Source organism: Callorhinus ursinus, unplaced genomic scaffold (genome assembly GCF_003265705.2).
Source record: "Callorhinus ursinus isolate GAN/ISIS: 27379988/994484 unplaced genomic scaffold, GSC_fseal_2.0 scaffold68, whole genome shotgun sequence".
Lineage (NCBI taxonomy): Eukaryota > Metazoa > Chordata > Mammalia > Carnivora > Otariidae > Callorhinus > Callorhinus ursinus.
The window spans coordinates 672409-690210 of NW_027397130.1; the positions used below are offsets into that span (position 1 = coordinate 672409).

General features: G+C 52.6%; 2 protein-coding genes across 6 annotated transcripts in view; one reads left to right on the forward strand and one right to left on the reverse strand.

Moving 5' to 3' along the window:
- Positions 1-7476, reverse strand: part of HEXD (hexosaminidase D) — an 18449-nt gene extending 10973 nt beyond the window's left edge. For 4 of the 5 annotated variants that reach the window (XM_025859700.2, XM_073886054.1, XM_073886053.1 and 1 more), the window contains exons 1-4: positions 7134-7476; positions 6652-6760; positions 5093-5231; positions 436-545 (exon numbers count right to left, since the gene is read on the reverse strand). In XM_025859700.2, the coding sequence (XP_025715485.1) occupies positions 436-545; positions 5093-5191 (209 nt within the window). In that variant the 5' untranslated portion in view covers positions 5192-5231; positions 6652-6760; positions 7134-7476. The remainder of the gene's footprint in view (positions 1-435; positions 546-5092; positions 5232-6651; positions 6761-7133) is intronic. The other variant, XM_073886056.1, reaches the window with a different exon arrangement.
- The window catches only part of OGFOD3 (2-oxoglutarate and iron dependent oxygenase domain containing 3), a 21534-nt gene continuing 11095 nt past the window's right edge, over positions 7364-17802 (forward strand). Inside the window, exons 1-6 of the mRNA XM_025859703.2 lie at positions 7364-7497; positions 9265-9482; positions 12947-13022; positions 14006-14048; positions 16231-16295; positions 16774-16830. Of these exons, the coding sequence (XP_025715488.1) occupies positions 7424-7497; positions 9265-9482; positions 12947-13022; positions 14006-14048; positions 16231-16295; positions 16774-16830 (533 nt within the window). The 5' untranslated portion in view covers positions 7364-7423. The remainder of the gene's footprint in view (positions 7498-9264; positions 9483-12946; positions 13023-14005; positions 14049-16230; positions 16296-16773; positions 16831-17802) is intronic.

Below are 17802 nucleotides of genomic sequence, written 5' to 3' on the forward strand. Positions count from 1 at the left end.
TACTATCATATGCTTATTGGCCATTTTAATTTTTTGGACGGAATCAGCCCACATGTCCTTTGCTCGTTTTCTTTTTAGGGTGTTACTGATTTACATGGACACCGTAACTCTGAAGCCAAGTCGGTGCACACGTGGCCACCACATCCGCTTTGACTGATTCTGACCCCTCCCCCTTTAATCTTTCCTCCCCTGATGAGGGTTCCAGTGCGGCCTTAAAGAGCAGCATTCCCCTCCCCTTGCCTCCCCCGCCTCCCCCAATCTTCTCCCTTCTCCTAAATGTTTTCAAATTCTCTCCAGTAAATGTATTTTATTTTTGTAACTAAGACATGAGTTTAAACGCCAGAAGAGGGCTGCCCCACCACGGCCAAACCCTCGCCTGCCCTGCCCACACCTCCGGGTGGCCCCGCACGTCTGCTTCTCCGTGGCTGGGGATACCTGTACGCGTGCTTGGCTCTCAGCAGCCTGAGGTGGCCCTCATAAGGAAACATGTCTTCATACTCGAGGAGGAGCCCATTGGCGCCCAAGGCATGGAACAGAGGAAAGACCTGGGGGAACAGGGATGCTATGAGGAAGCAATCATCTGAAGGAAGGTGACAGACGTGCCACATGTGAACTGTCCTCCTGCCTGTGGACATGGGCTATATTTGACATTCACATTTCTCCTGGAAACATTTAACCTGGAATGCGTACTTTGTGTTACACCAAATCAAACTCTAACACTGCAACCTGTTCACTCGGCACAGGGTGGGTCTGCACCTATGGAACAGAGCCGTGGCTCAGCCTCACGGTTCAGCCAGGAGGCAGTGAGGGGCTGAGGGTGTGGCGGGGAGTGGGCTGTTCCTGGCTGCGCTCATGGGGCCTCCCCTTGCTCACCCCCACTTCCTCCTCTACCTTTGTTTCAAAGGGTATGAATTCCTATCCTCAAGCATTATCAGGACTAGTCCATGTCTACCATACAGAACTGAGATTTTCTACTAGTCTGATGTCAAGGCTGTGGTGGAAAAGAGACATTATGGGCGCCACCGGAGCGGCCTCCTGCAGGTATCAAAAACAGCAACCCCTCCCCAGACCAGGGTCACTGCAGGTTCCACAAGATTTTAACAGTCCTGTTGATGTGTCTGTCAAAACTTTCCTTTCCCAGGAGTATGGGGACGTTCTGAAGCAAGCTGGATGGAAGAAGGAAAACAGCTGGGAGCTAAAACTTTGCCATAGACAAGTCATAATCAGTAGTTTTCTGCAAATTACAAAAAAAGGCAGCCAGCCTGGAGTAGATCGAGCAAATGCAGGTCAGGCATGCGGATAACGCAACATAATGGTCTTGGCATTTTCCCATTTGCTCAGCATTTTTGCTTCTGGTTTGCTTCTCAGCCTCTTGTGGCCATCTGACCACTGCAGCCTGTTCGGCACTTTGGCTGTTGGGGTTGATGGCGATCCTTTGTGCCATGGGTGGTGAGGAGGCTATGGGGCCAGGTGGCCCAGGTGTCCCCAACACATACTCCGGCCCAATGCTAGGCACGGGGCTGGGATGGAGAAGGTCCTCGCTGTAAATCCACACCAGCGTGCATACACACACGTGGGGCATGATACGCTGAGCCTCCTGCATCCGTCGTCGAGACTCAACATCGTTTCCCCTACTTTCCGCTTTTCTCACTGGAGTATTTCTAAGCAAATCCCAGACGACACAACTGTTCACGTATACATACTTCAATGTATATCCCTGGTGAAGACTTTTTACAAAAGCGCACCACAACACCATTATCCCACCTAATCAAATCTTTAATATCATCCATGCTCAAATTTTCCTCTGTCTAAAATCTTTTCACACATGGCTTGTTCGAAGCCAGTCCAGTGAAGGTCCATACACTGCATTGTTTGAATGGATCTTTTAAGGTTCTCTGATTTTTAAGAGCCCCTTCTGCTTTTTTAATTTGGAATTTATTTGTTGAAGAAACTAAGTCACTGTTTTGTATGATTTCCCAAATTTTGGATGGGTGGTATTCTCAAGATGTCCTGTAGTGTGTTTGCCTATTTCCTACTCTTGTGCGTGCTGGTGGTTAGACATGAAGGGGTGATTGGATCCAGGTGTCATTCTTTTGGCAAGCATACTTCACAGATGGTTCTAGAAGTCACAAGTCTGCCTGCCCCACAAGAGTGATGAGGGGCATCAGCCAGACCCGTGCCTTGCACTTCTGCCTAACAGTTTCAGCCGCCACTGACATTCGCACCCAGTGCACTGAACAGGAGCTGCACAGCGGTGGCTCTCCAATTACCTGTTGGCTGGGATGCTTCCTTAAGGAGGAATTTGCGCTCAGAAATTATTTGGTTACTCCAGCTGTGATGCTGCGGCAGCTGGTGCTTGTTCTTCAGTAAATTCACTCACTTCTTGGATGTTCACAATAGCTGGCCTGTGGCTTTCACACCCAAAGGTCAATTTGGTTGGATACAAAATCCTTCAGTATCTTAAATACGTTACTCCCTCATCTTCGGTCATAAAACGCTGCTGTCAAAAGTATCTGATGCTGATCTAATTAACCTTCCCTCAAACAGAACTTGTACCTTTTTCCTGTGTGCCCAAGAGTCGTTCGTTTTCATTTTCTTTGAAGTCTCATACATTTACTAAAAGATTTACTTAGCGTCTATCATCTTCGGTATATGGTATGCCTTTTCTTTCTTTTTTTAAGATTTATTTCTTATTTGAGGGAGAGAGTGAGAGAGCGCATGAATGGGGGGAGGAGCAGAGGGAGAGGGTCTCAAGCAACCCCCCCGCCCAGAGCTTGGAGACTGACTCCAGGCTCGATCCCACAACCCATGAGATCATGATCTGAGCTGAAACCAAGAGTCAGATGCTCAACTGACCGAGCCACCCAGGCGCCCCAGGTATGCCCTCTCAACATGTCTTAAGTTTCAGGACAGTGTTTCTGTAGTTTCTGAGCATTTGTCCTACAGCACTGCTTTGGTTCTCTTCTTGGGGGACTGTTGCAAACTGAAAACAAGGCTATGATACAGTGCCTTCCTCATCGAGAGGCAGTGTCTATTCCGTCTTGAATCTGGGCTGACTTTAGACTTGCTTTCCAAGAGGAACACTAGGCCCAGGAAGGCTTGTGGCTTTGGCTCCCATGCTCCCAAAGCACTGTCCTGTGATGGCCATGCTAAGAGAGGCTGGCCTAGCCTCTGAGAGGACAGGTGCCCACAAGGAGGACTAGAACCCGGGTGCCCAGTGGACAGCCAGCACTGACTGCTGGACATGTGAGAGCATCTTGGACCATCAGGTGTTCCTAGTTGTCAGGGGATTGCCAACAGGGGAGGGAGCCCAGGATGGACCAGCAGAACCACCCTCCAGCCTATGGAAACAGAAGGAATGGTGAATTGCTGTCTTAAGCCTCAAATTTGGGGTGTTTGGCCCCCCAGCAGCAGATAACTGAGGGGGATCCAGTTGTAGGCCAGTGGGACCTTCTTTGCTTATCTTCTCTTTCAATTTGTCACAATGCTTTTTATCTCTTCATGTGTGACATTCTCTTTTTCCTTATTTATTTCCCAACAGTATGCTTTCCATGGCGTCTGCTCACTTCTGTTCTTCTGCTTTAGTCTGTCTTTTGGCTAGAGGCTCCCTCTCCTTCCTCCACATCCCTGCTCCCCATGTTAGAACCTTTACTCTGCTTTACTTTCAGTGTTCCTGTCCAGCTCCCCACGGATTCTCTCCTGAACACTGTGTTCTTAATGTGGGGCTCAGTCTTTCTAGAAGTTTCTGAAGGTATTTCTGAAAGCCTTAGGCCTCTCCAGCATCTTCTTCTGAGTCTTTCTGCACTCACTCTCAAATTGCAGCCAGTGAAACCTCTCCCCCATTCCTCTCTGATGGAGGACCTGTACTCGTGGGCCTGTTTTCTGGGTCTTCTGGTCTTGGCCCTGTCAGAATCCCTTCCTCTCTCCTCCATCACCTCCTGCCTGGCACCTAATTCCACATGGGTGGGATGCTGTACCACTCGCATTTGGGGATTCACGGGGATACCCACATACCTACTTCTGTTGAAGAGTGTATTGGTCTTCTAGGGCTGCTGTAACAAATTACCACAACCTGGGTGGCTTAATACAATGAGAATTTATTCTCTTCCAGTTCTAGGGGTCAGAAATAAAAATATCGGGGTGTGGGCAGGGCAGTGCTCTCTCTGAAGGCTCCAGGGACGAACCCTTCCTTGCCTCTTCCAGCTTCTGGTGTTGCTGGCAGTCCTGGTGTCCCTTGGCTTGCAGATGCATCCCTCCAATCTCTGCCTCTGTCCCCACAGGTGCCCCTCGTGTCTAAATATCCCTCTCAAGGGGCGCCTGGGTGGCTCAGTCGTTAAGCGTCTGCCTTTGGCTCAGGTCATGGTCCCAGGGTCCTGGGATGGAGCCCCGCATCGGGCTCCCTGCTCCGCGGGAAGCCTGCTTCTCCCTCTCCCACTCCCCCTGCTTGTGTTCCCTCTCTCGCTGTCTCTCTCTGTCAAATAAATAAATAAAATCTTAATAAATAAATAAATATCCCTCTCTTTTTTTTAAAGGATTTTATTTATTTATTTGAGAAAGAGAGAGAGCGCACAAGCAGGGGGAGCAGCAGGCAGAGGGAGAAGCAGGCTCCCTGGCAGCCCGATGCGGGACCCGATCCCAGGACTCTGAGATCATGACCCGAGCCAAAGGCAGACGCTTAACCGACTGAGTCACCCAGGCGCCCCTAAAATTCCCTCTTTTTATAAGGACATCACTCACTGGATTAGGGCTACCCTACTCCAATAAGGTTCATCTTATGTTGGTTATAATCGCAAAGACTATTTCCAACTGAGGTTACATTCATAGGTACGAGTAGCTAAGATTTGAACATTATCTCTTTGGGAGACACAATTCAGCCCACAACAAAGAGGCTGCTCCCTTTTGGTATCCTAGTTGCTCTGTTTTATGAAGGGATTTGGGGGGAAACTCAAAATCTATGCTGCCTCCAACATCGTGCCCCTGCCTAGAACCCCAGGGATGCGCTCTAAGCACACATTTCTATAGAATACTGTTCACAGCTTTGAAGACCAAACCCAAGGCAAGGGAGATTGTCTAGAGGGAAAGGGGCTCTTACCTCAGAGAGGTAGGAAACCTTTGGTGGAGCTCCTTTAAGGTCCAAATGAACTAATCGCATCTTAAATGGTGAAGAACGTGACATTTCACTATTTTTCATGAAGTCATGTAACAAAAATCTCTTGTCTGGGCACTTCTTCCTAGTGGAGAAATTCAAAGTTATAAACGGGCAGAGGCCCCTTTTAGGCCTTGCAGTTCCACTCTGTGCTTCAATTCCCACACGCCAAGGTTTGCTTTATTCACTGGGAGGAAACTCATTTCACCAACATGAAAATGAATCAAGAAGTCTACCTCATGTTCAAATAAAGGGACCTCTGCCATTTAATTATTATTTGCCCCTAAAATAGAATAGCACTGGTTTCCTCATAAGATGGCTATGATCTATAATAACACAAACGACTGCAAAATAATTTTGTTTTAAAGACTGTCTCAAGTTGTGCATACTATGCTAGCAAAAACAGGCGGATATATATAAACATCTTTCACGTCCTACAATATGTTTCTGTAGAAAATTTATCCTTAATTTTAATTTACTCTCAAGAGCATTAAAAATAATTTACGCTTCTAGAACTCAAGTCAGCTTGGTTGTACGGAAAAAGAAACTAAAAATTTAGTCTAGGTCAGAGAAAACTGTCTAGGATTTAAAAAAGACCACTGATAATTTGAAAAGCAAATGAGCCACGAGTATATCAGGGCTGACTAGCTTCTATTAAAGTAAAGGAAGTGTCTGGATGACAGTGAAGTAGCTGGGAAAGAGTGCAGTCTCCCCCCCCCCCCGGCTATTATAAAAACACAAAGGACAGGATGAGAAAAATGGAAGAAAATCTTTGCATATTGGTCACGTTTACATCTCAGTAATTCACACTACTCATTCTGTGTGAGGACTCATAAATCCCTGACCTTAAGAAGTCTATTATAAAACAGGGAAGATAAAATACACGCACACAGAAACCAGTTTGATTTTTTTTTTTAAAGAAATTACATTCAAAACAATCTCAATGACAAAATTCTCAAGGCAATTACCCAAATTACCAGCTGACGGGTGGATGAGTTTTGTGAAAACGCATTCTGAAAACTGCTTTTAAAGCTGAATTGTTTAAAAATCTTACAAGCCAAATCTATTTTCCAGAGACTAGACTCAAACACCTTCAAGCTGAGAGGCGTGCCCTGGCGGTGTGAAGACCCCCTCGTATTCAGAGAGAACCTGCTCCCGCCGCCGCGTTGCTGCGCTAAGAGCAATGCTGACATATTACCTGCGGCAGGCACACTGGCTTAACGGCGTTAAGTCTCTGCAAAATCTAAAGGAAAAGAACCAGCGAAGTCCCTGTTTCACCTTGTTACGAGTGTGCTAATCTCTGCTCGGACTCCCTCCTGCACGAAGTCTACAGAGACGAGCTTATTCCGAACCCCCGGGTGGAAGGTTACTACTATCAGGCGAACGGGCGGGCTCCGGGTCGACCCGCGCTGGGCTCCCCAGGGCCGGGAACGCTGGGCAGACCTCTTCAGTCCGATGATCGCATGAACACCTTCTTCTCCCCGGATCGTCAGTGAGTCACTCACCTTCTCAGGCTTACTCCTCGCGGATGCACCTCACTGTTCACCCCTTCGGAGTTCCAGGGGCCCCCACACGGCCGGTTAAGTTTACTTCTCACGCACAGGACGGACGGTTCTGTAGGGAAACGGAAAGCTGTCAACAAGCAGCGGGGCCTTCGGAGACAGGCGTGGACTGAGCACCGGCCGGTCCCAGCACCCCCAGGTGTGGTGCTGACCGCAGGGAAGCAAACAGACCACGGAGAAGGGCGCAGAGACCCCGGGAGAGGAGCTTGGCGACCCCCCAAGAAGAGCCCTGTGACCCCGGGAGGAGGACCCTGCGACCCCAAGAGAAGGGCCCTGGGACCTTGGGATGGGGCCCCCGAGAGCTCGGGAGCAGGGCTTGCAGACCCCGGGACGAGAGGACGACTTGGGAGACCCCGGAGGAGGGCCCCGATGACGAGGGACCAGAGACCCCGGGAAGAGGGCGCAAACTGCGGGAGAGGACGCACTTCAGACCGCAGGTTCCGAGGCTCGGCGAGTTCCGAGGGCGGAGGGGCGGCCGACGGGCGCGCGGGCGGCGCGGAGCCCTGCAAAGTGCGCGCCCGGGTCCGCGCTCCGCCCCGCCCTGCTCGGCGCTCGGCCTCCGATTGCTCGGGCCTGGCCGCCAGACCCGGGGTCGACGGTCGAGTGCGTCGCTCTGCGTCCCCGGCCGCGCCGGCCTCGCGCAACCTCTCGCGGCGCTCGTCCCGGGCTCGGGGCGGCTCCCGCGTTCGGCCCGCTTCCGCAGCGGCCTGGCCCGATGGCGCCTCAGCGGAGGGGCGCGCCCAAGGCGCCCGAGGGCAGCGGGGCGACGGAGCGCCGGCGCCCGAGCAGGTACCGGACAGCGCGGGGAGGGGCGAGCTGCGGCGGCGGGCGTGGCGTGGCCGCGCGGTGGGCGTGGTCAGGCGGGAGGGCGTGGCCCGCCGGGGGCGTGGCCTGCAGAGTCGTGCCGCGCCGCCGGGGCTCGGGGTTCGGACTCCGGACGGGAACTCGGGGCGGGAATCCTTCCCTGACCCGGACCCTGTGTGCAGAGGACTCCACGGCCGGCCTCCCGACGCGGACGTGTTCCGAGGCCCCGTCGTGTCGTCCCTGTGCGCTGTCCTTAGGGCTGTGCATAGGAGCGCCGTCGGATGGATGGCCCGATGAATGAAGAAGTGACCGTCCCATCCCGTAGCCTTGCAGGGGGTTCTCCCTAAAGCTCTCAGGGCCACGGTGTGTTTTCATCGCTCCAGGAAAAATCGCTGAGCCCCAGTGCTTGCCCAGGGGCCATGGACCTTGCTCTGAGACTTGGAAAGCAGGCCCCTTCTGTTCTGGCGAGGTTCTCTGGGTGCAGCTTGAGCCAGCTTGCTCCAAACAGGGTGCTCCCCTTGGGCAGACCCCGAGGGGAGTGTTGCATCTGAATCTGGCCGAAGATGCCGTGTCTCTGTGCGTGTGTTGTCGTCGTCCCCCCCCCCCGCCCCCCCCCCCTTTCTGATTCCTCAACTGCACTGTGGGGAGAAGGGTCGCCAGCAGCTCTGCCTTGCCGGTCAGGGTGCCAATCATTTGCTGCTGAGATGGGCTGGCAGTCTCCTTGCCCTATCTGGAATTTCGGAGGAAGGGAAATGATGGGCCCACTGGTGTCAGGTATCCACCCTGGTCTAATTAGAGAAGGCTGGGTGGCCTGGAGGCTGGACAGCAGTTCTAGGGGTGGGGAATCTTTTTGAGCTGGGTAGACCCCCCCTTCCCCTTCCGGTGTCTATGATCCCTGTTTAAAATGATCAGGTATCCACTCAACGTGGTCTGACTGTGCTGTGCCCTCCTTGGGATTTATATATTGGAATTTGTTTTATTCATATAGCACTGCAAAGGGTTGAGGGACATAAAAATAGAAGTCAGACTCCGTGCTTTTCAGGAATTAATTGCATACTTGAAGAAACAGGGCATACCTCCTTAAAAGGGTGCCTTGATCTTTTTTCTTTCTTTTTTCGCGAGTTCTTTGAACCCTACAGTCACCAAGTCTTTCCTAGACAACAGAGTAGACAGCTTCCCATTTACACACGTGCACACAGACAGCTGCACCCATGGGCACATACATGGGTACAGATGTGTGTGCACACACGTGCTGCTTCAGCATGGCAGTGAGAAGTGTAGTTAACCCAGGTTGTGCAAAAAGTGTCTTAATTGCAAATTGTTTTCATTGTGCTTCTATTCTCTTCTTGGCTGGCTTGTGGTTTTAGTGAAGTGGGCTTGACTCACACTTAGTCTGTGTCCTGTGTGTGGGCATGGGCCCTGGTCCATGGTTTGGGGCAGTCAGTTTCAGTTGCAGGCAATGTGATTGACAGCACAGATTCGGGTTCTCCGTGGGCCTGGAGGGACACTGGCTGGCAGCTCCTCTTGTTGCCAGCACACGGGTCAGATGTGGCTGGGGGCCACCTTCCCCAGCATATTGTCTCAGACTGGCGAGTGCCCCTGGATTGGCTGAGAGTAGCTCCGACCTCCATTACTGCAGAACAGTTTAAGGCTTGTTCTAACTAAGTGGGGGTGCGGTCCCTGGTCATCATGGTCTGTCTTCTCAGCACACATGGGTGCCTTTGGGTGACAGCGTTTGTGTTTTGTCCTCAGCACGAAGAGTGTCCGGGCCCCACGGGAGGTGCCGAGGAAGTGGCTGAGAACCGCCGTCCCAGGGGCCTGTGCCGTGCTTGCCGGGCTGCTGCTCTGGGGCAGTCTGGGGGGTGATGGTGGCATCACTGAGGTCCTGGCTCACCGTGGTGAGATGCTACCAGGCAGGTTCATCGAGGTGCCCTGCTCAGACGACTATGACAGTCACCGAAGGTTTGAAGGTAGGCGATGCTGCTGCAGTCTGGGAAAGAGCAGCACGTCAACATGGAACGCGCTCTTCTGAGATGCGTCTGTGTTCTGCTGCAGTGAATTGGTGGGAATCAGATTGAAAGTGGTGTGGGGGCCGGGGGGTACGGGCTAACTTTCCCTCCTTCAGGTGGGTTAACCCACACCTGGACTGGGAAATGCAGGGGCAGGCCTGCCAGTCACCGAGGTGCCCTGCACTCTGCCGGAGAGACAGTTTGCCTGGAGGGACAACAACAGAATTGGAGAGGTAAGGATGAGAAAGTTGAAACGAGAAAAGGCATTGGCTATAGAGTGTCATAGAGTGTTGTCGCTGCAGAAAATGTCCCAACAAGAAATGTCACTACTGGGGACACCTGGGTGGCTCAGTTGGTGAAGCGTCTGCCTTCAGCTCAGGTCATGGTCTCAGGATCGAGTCCCGCATCGGGCTCCCTGCTCGGCGGGAAGTCTGCTTCTCCCTCTGCCTGCCGCTCCCCTGCTTGTGCTCTTGCTCGCTCTCAAATAAATAAATAAAATCTTAAAAAAGAAAAAAAAGAAATGTCACTACCAGAAGCCCTTCCCCAGGTCAAGTGTCCCATCCTGGTTGGGGGGGGGGGGGGCAGGAAGGCAGGAGGGGGCGTGGTGCCCAGAGGCGCCCATGGGGTTCAGCACCCTGGAGAGCCCAGGACCCCAGTGCCAGTGGGTTTTAATTTCCCACACATTCCTCACTGCTGGGCGCTTTCTCCGTTTTAAAAACCTAGCCTGCGCTACTGTCTTAAAGACAGGATTCTGTCAATTTTTTCGTTGAGAGCAATGCTCTGGACTGACCTGGAAGAAGACTGCCCAGTGATCCCACCAAGTGGCGCCTGCGAGCAAGGGCTCCACCTCCCTCGCTGGTATGGGTGCATGTCCTCCCTGTCTCCCTCAGCCTTTCCCTCTCCTGTCCCAGCTTCCAAGGAGGTATTTCTCTGCAGTTAGAACTGAAGTTTCTCTTCTCACGCACTTAATAATTTAGCAACACTAAAAGTTTGCACGAGGGGGTAAGGGGATTGGGAGTTATTATTATTTAACTATGCGGGGTTCCAGTTTCGGAAGCAGAAAAAATCCTGGAGATGAATAGTGATGATGTTGGCACAACACTATGAATGTAAAATGGTAAATTTTGTATTATGTATATTTCTGCAATACCAAAAAATAGTTGAGGTATATTTAAAACTTCCGGACTTCTCTCCTGCCCCTCAAGCTGTAGGGGCTTCTACTTTGGGCAAGGGGCTCCTGATGCGATGGAGGCTCGACCCCTGTGGGGGTGTCTGGACAGAGCACTGCACCGTGTGTGTGTGGGGTGTATGTTCATGCCCTGATGAGTCAACCATCCAAAATTCACTTTTTCACCCAAATTATACTCTTGACCCTTACTCACATTGAACACTGTTCCTGCTGGGTTTTAGCAATTCAAAATTCATGGGGTTTTGGTTCTCTTTTTAAAAATCAATTTCTAACTTAATTGCCTTGTAGCTCGATAATATAATCTGTATGATACAGGTCCTTTGATATTGGCTCAGACTTTCTTTTTTTAAAGATTTTGTTTCTTTATTTGACAGAGAGAGACACAGTGAGAGAGGGAACACAAGCAGGGGGAGTGGGAGAGGGAGAAGCAGGCTTCCCGCGGAGCAGGGAGCCCGATGCGGGGCTCGATCCCAGGACCCTGGGAGCCAAAGGCAGACGCTTAATGACTGAGCCCCCCAGACGCCCTGAGACTTTCTTTTTTTTTAAGGAATTATTTATTTGAGAGAGAGAGTGCTCACGCGCGTGCACGCATGCTCATGAGCGGGTGGGGGAGGGGCAGAGGGAGAGAGAGAGAGAGAGAGAATCTCAAGCAGACTCCAAGCTGAGCATGGAGCTGGTTGTGGCTCGATGTCACGACCCTGAGATCATGACCTGAGCTCAGACACTCAATCGACTGAGTTACCCAGGTGCCCCTCAGACTTTCTTTTTGACCTAATATGTTTTTGTTAATGTTCTACGTGTACCTGGAAAAACGTTTTCTAACGGTTACATGCAAAGTTCTACGTGATTCTCCCAGTCTCCTAGTCTGCATCCTCATGGACTTCTGTCTCCTTTGTGCATCAATTACCGAGAGAGGCGAGCAGGCATCTTCACCGTGCCTGTGGGTCTGGCAGCCTCTCCTGACTGGTCTTTCGTGTTGGCTGTTTCATATCTGAGATGATACTATCTGGTGCTATTTGTCATGTCTTCATCTTCCTGGTGAATTGTTCTGTCACTTCTAAACATGACCCTCTTTTCCCCTGTAATGATTCTTTTGTCTTAAAGCACAGTAGTTACACAGATATCACTCTCCAAGCTTTCTTTTGATTATCGTTGTATTTGCTTTTATTTTTTTATCTTTCTGTGTTATTTTGTTTAGGGAGTAACCCTTATAAAAAGCATACATGTGGCTTTTGTTTATAATGAAAACACCTGTATCAGTGGGATGGTATTTGGCCTCCTGGAACTGAGGCACCTCTCCCCTGATGGCCCCCAAGTAGAAGTTTATTTTTCCCACACAACAAGGCACAGAGAAAGGCTCCCCAGGCTGGCCTGGTGCTCTGTGAGCCCCTCAGCACTTAGACTCCGTGTGTGGCTCACCTGGTCCCAGGACACTCACTCTACCTCCAGGCACCAGGCTCACGTTCCAGACAGCAAGGGGGGAAGAAGGATGAAAAGCTAGAGGTCAGCCAGCCCAGCCTGTCCTGAGAGTGTCGTTCGGCCTCATCTCATTGGCCAGGATCTGTACGAGGGAGCTGGCCCGCCTTGTGCGCCGAAACACCAGGGGTTTGCTCAGCCCGTCTGTCTCTGATGCTTTGCCTCATCCCAGCCCCATCCAGCTGACCCTGGCCTCGGTGCCATCCGAGCTTCTCTACCTCCTGCTCCTAAGCAGCTGCACATCCCGGTTGCAGAGAGTCGGAGGGAGTGCAGGGTGGGACACATGGTAAGCACCTTCGGTGGCAGTGTTTGCCAGGCCCCAGGACAGGACAGTGACCAGAATTACAAGCACAGCTTCCGTGGTCCCCGAAGGGATTTCTCACGGGGGCTTAGGAAGGCTGGATCTGTGGTCCCAGATTGTCATGGATACTGCCTCTGGCTCAGGGATCTCTTCCCAAGGGTAAGCATCTGCCTGGTGTGGAGCCACCAGGAATGTGCTGTGTCCAGCCAGGTGTCAGTATGTCCCACAGAGGATGCACTTACACCAAAAAGATCATTGTTGCCTCTCTGAAATTCATACCTATGTGGGTGTCCTGTATTTTATTTGCCAAATCTGGCCCCCTCATCCTGTGGAAGGCACGGCCCCACAGAGTTCCCCTGGGGAGGGCCACCTATAGGTAAGTCCTCAACAGATGCAAGTGACCTTGTTGTTCGGATTCAGCTTGGGGTCAGCATCTCATTCTGGCTCCTCTCTCTCCAGGCTGCTCGCCTAGGAAGTGTGGCCGGGGCATCACTGACACCGTCATCACCAGGGACGAAGCCCAGCGGATTCGCAGGTACCCAAGCCTCTTCTGTCCCAAACAAGTGGGAAAGTGGGTCTGCAGGATAGGAAGCAGACAGTTTTTACTAAAAACACAATTTAAAGAAATTCATTTAGAATTCCATAAGAATTTCCTTGCGTGCTTCCAAGGGCAAAAGCAGGCTTTTCCAATTTCCAGGAGCAAAGGGTGTTGCCCTCAGTGATGCTGTTGCTGCTGGAACCTGCTGAGGCCTAACCCCTCTTCAGGGGAAGTGGTTCTGACCTGGATAGGAGGTCTAGGGAGATGCTGCCTTCTCAGCTGTTCGGGGAGCCCCGGTGGGCACCTGTGTAGACACGCCTCCTGCAGCAGGGGCTCACAAGAGAGTGGTGCAGTCTCTGTGCCTAAGTTGGCTGGGCATTAGCCCTTGGGCCAACCAGCCGTGACTGGTGTCGGGGCAGGAAGTCTTACTCAGACAGCCGACACTGGATTTTTCTTTGTTGGGGTTTTAAAAACAAGATCTTAAAGCTTTGATTTTGCAACAAATTGTTCAGACACAAGAGCTCTTTAGACACAGGTGCAAGGTGGAGCGGCATCTGCCCTCAAGCAGCCTTTGGCCTATGTGCGCAGCTGCCCGTCCCAGCAGGGAGATGCTCCTCCTGTTTCTAGATAACAGTGTAGGGGCTCGTTGGGCAGGAGTCACTGGAGTCGGCGTTGACCCATCCCCAGGGACCCAGTGGGAGTAGCTTAGCCCATTTGGGTGGGCACCAGCTCTCAGTGCTAAAGATGGTAATTAAGCCTAGTTGTTTCTAATCTGTCGTATTTAATTAACAAGATGGTGAGGAAATATTACCATTTACTCATTTAGCTTTGAAAATTGAATCCTTTGGTTTGAACTTGTGTTTATATCGCAAATATTAAACAATCTATTAACATTACATGAATCATGCTGGTTATTTGCCTAGATATACCACAGACAATTCTACTAACTAAATCCTGAATATAATGACCTTCCCCCACAGCATAGCCGAGAAGGGGCTGTCCCTGGGAGGATCTGACGGAGGGGTGAGTTCCTGCTTCAGTTTTCTTTCTGCCCCTTTAACTTGCTGTCCGTCCAGGAGCAAGGAGGCACCAAATGTGCAGGGCTTTGGGGTGTCCCCCCACATCGCCAGTGTGAACAGACCACATTCAGGGGGCACAAGAGTGTCCCCTCTCTTCACAGTGAGTTGCAGCAGCCTGCTCCAGATCTGGGGTCCCCGCTGGGGGCAGGCAGATCTGGTCACAGACAGTGGGCTGACAGAGGGTGAATTAGGAGCCCAGTGAGGAGGGTGGCCAGCCCTGGAAGCGGGAGGGGCTCCTGGGACATGGTGACGCGCATGCTCCCCAGTCTCCAGGCTGGAGGCCCCACAGACACGGTGTGGGCACTGTCATCCATGTGTGTGAGAGTGCAGGGGGCCCGGGGGCGGGGGGACGTCCCAGGGGATCTTGTGACCAGTGCGTCCACCCAGAACATGGGGATAGGACCTTATTTGGAAAAGGGGTCCTTACAGATGCCATGAAGTTAAGGGTCTGAAGATGAGATCATTCTGGATTGGGGTGGACCCTAAATCCAATGGCAAAAGTGTCCTTATGCGAGAGAGGCAGAGAGAGATGTGTGGCAGAGGAGAAGCCGCAGGAAGACAGAGGTGGAGGGATGCAGCCATAAGCCAGGGAACCCCTGGAGCCACCAGAAGCTGGAAGAAGCAGGAGGAGTTCTCCCTTAGAGCCTTCAGAGGGAGCGTGGCCCTGGCCACAGCTTGATTTTAGGGTCTCTGGCTTCAGTAGCTGTAAGGAGATAAATTCCGGTTAGTTTGAGTCCCCAGTTTGCGGCGATCAGTCATGGCAGCTGCTGGACCAGGGCAGCCCTGTGTCTCATCTGCCTCCTGGGCAGCCCCTGGGGGTCCTGTTCCTATGAGCACCACACATTAGCTTGCATTCCCATGTGGTGTCCTGAATGTGGGTCTCCACCCAGCGTGTGAAGCTGTGGAAGATACAGTCTTCTCTGCGTTGTTCGGCAATGGCTGAATTATCGCCATTCCGTGGACCCGGATCAGTCCACATGTTTGAAAGTCCTGGGAAGATTAGTTTATGGACTTTGCTAGAATTTCTAAGTATTTCTATGATTATCTGCATGACTTTATTTTATTCTGCAAAATTTCCCCCAGAGTTCCGAAAATTAAGCTCCTTTTATTTCAGTTTGGTTTGATTCAGGGGTAGCCTTTATTAAAAACCCACTTGTGCATGGACTCATCTCTTATCCTTTGTTGGGCCTTCCCCCAGGAAGCTGTCTTGCAGCAAAGGAACCAGATTTGATGCCTTTAAGTTCAGTTAACATTTATTAAGCTCAAATTATGTTCAAACCCCTGGGCTGGTCACTGCACCAATGAGGAGAAACATAGTAGCTTCCGGATAGCATAAACATGGCCCCTGCTGGTGACCACTTTTCCTGGTTGTGGGGAAGACCCACAGAGGTGGGGTGGGCAGGGGTGCAGAACACCTTGATGGTGTTTTAGAAAGTAGGACCTAGCAATTCCACTTCTGGGGATTTACCCAAGAGAATGAAAGCATCTGTCCACACAGACTTGTCTGCCAGTGTTCAGGGCAGCTTAATTGGTAATAGCCCCAAACTGGAAACAACCCACGTGGTTGTGTTACCCCAAACCATGGAGTGTCCTCAGCAATAAGATGGGATGGATGTCTGTGGACACAACAGCATGAGCGAACCACAGTGGTTATGCTGAGTAGAAGGAGTCAGACCCAGAAAGAGTGCATCCCACATGATTACATTCACATATAACTTTGGAAAATGTGCATCAGTCTGAGACGGTAGGAAGCACATCAGTGGTTGCCTGGGTGGGGAGGAGTTGGGGAGAGAGGCAGAGGGTACAAGGACATTCTGGGATGTGGTTCTTATCGTGATGGTGGCTCACGGGTATGTGACATCAAAGCTTTATCACATTGTGCAGCTCATCTGTCCGTTGCACCTCAACAGGGCTGAAGGAGGGAGGGTGGGCGGGGTGTGATTCAGCTACAGGAGTTCACAGGTCTGTGGACTGTTTTCAGAAAATCAGACTGGGCAGGAGAGAACGAGATCTGTCCTGTATGTACCCTGGGTCCCCCCTCTTGAGACCCGGCACGGCCTCCCGGACCCAGGGTGAGGGCGGGCTGGACCTCAAGGCCCCTGCTGCCCTGTGCTCATCTTTTCCAGGCGTCCATCTTGGACTTGCACTCAGGAGCCCTGTCTGTCGGGAAGCACTTTGTGAACCTGTACAGGTGAGAGCCCTGAGGGGCCGCGGCCCGCCCTGCACCCCTGTGCGTTTCCTAGCCGGAACTGGGGGGCGCGGCCCCTCTCCGGGGGCAGGATCCTTGTTCAGCGCGGGGAACAGTCTGGGGCTCCATCGGAGGCTTCCCAGGGGCCTTCTCCGGAAAGCGGGACCTTCCTGCGGCCGAGGGACAGCCAGAGGGAGAGGTGGGAGGCGTGAGAAGCTGGCCAGGCTCTCGGGAGAGCTGGAGAGTCCGCTGGGGCTCCGATCCTCCCTGAGGCCAGAGAAGCAGAGATTCCCCCAAGCCTGATGCTCCGTTGACTTCCGTCCCTTTAATCACGTGGTTATCACTGTAGAAACAAAGAGATCAGCGCCCAGAGGAAACAACGAAGCTAAAGGAAATGAGGAAAAGATCAAAGGTTATAATAAAGCGTTGACAACAGACGTCCATTGAAACGTTACATTTGTTAACAGCCAATTTTTTACAGATACTTTGGAGACAAAATACAAACCGTCTTCTCAGAAGAGGACTTCCAGTTGTACAGGTGAGGAGGAAAGCAGTCGTGACGTCAGACGTGGAGGCAGGTGGCGCAGGCTGAGTGGGGAGGGCGGAGGGTCGCTGCCGCGGGAGCCCGCCCAGCCAGGGGCGGAACCCAGGCGCGCCACGCCCAGCACGGTCACGCCCACCCAGCTGCACGGGCCACGCCCACAGGCCCCGCCTGCTCAAGGGCCTAGGCCACTCCCCAGGCTAGGCCACACCCACCCACCCTCTGCAACCATGCCCACCCATCTTCGCCCCGCCCACCAGCCCGCGCCACGCCCCTAGACACGCCCACTTGTCCCCACCCACCGTGATCACGCCTTCCCTGACCCTGCCCGTCCCACCACAGCACCTAGTCCATGCCCACTGACCACATCCACTCAACCCTTGCCCTCAACGACCACCACCCGGCATCATACCCACCTGACCACCACCCCTCCAGACCACGCCCACCCCGTGTCCACCCCAGCTGAGGGCTTGTGCGTATCCCTGGGGTATGTGCCACAGCCCCTGGCTTGTCGTGGGCACATTGTGAGCAGAGGGTCTCACGAAGGCTGAAATGCACAGTTCACTTTGTTAGAGTCCGGGCAGGTGGACGCAGGGGTGGTACCTGTCTGCCCCCTGGGGCCAGGCCAGGGAACCCATGGACCGCATGAGCATCCCCAGAAATACTGAAGGGAGGGGGCTTGTCTGGGTTGGCCTCTTCTCCCAGATCGCTTAGGGCCAGTAGGTGGTGCACAGGGCAGCACCTGCCTCAGTCGCTGTGGGTCCAGCCAGGCCATCGAGCCCACATGACCCTGTGGAAGGAGCAGGCCCATGGAGGCCTCGTGGTGCCCCGTCTGTCCAGGGCTGTTTCCTGCCCCTCGCAACAGCTCACGTGGAGGGAGACAGAGCCAACCTCAGTGGGTCCAGCAGCTCTTGCAACAGCCCCACAAGCAGCCCAGGGTGCTACAGGGGGCCGTGCCCTCACAAGTCA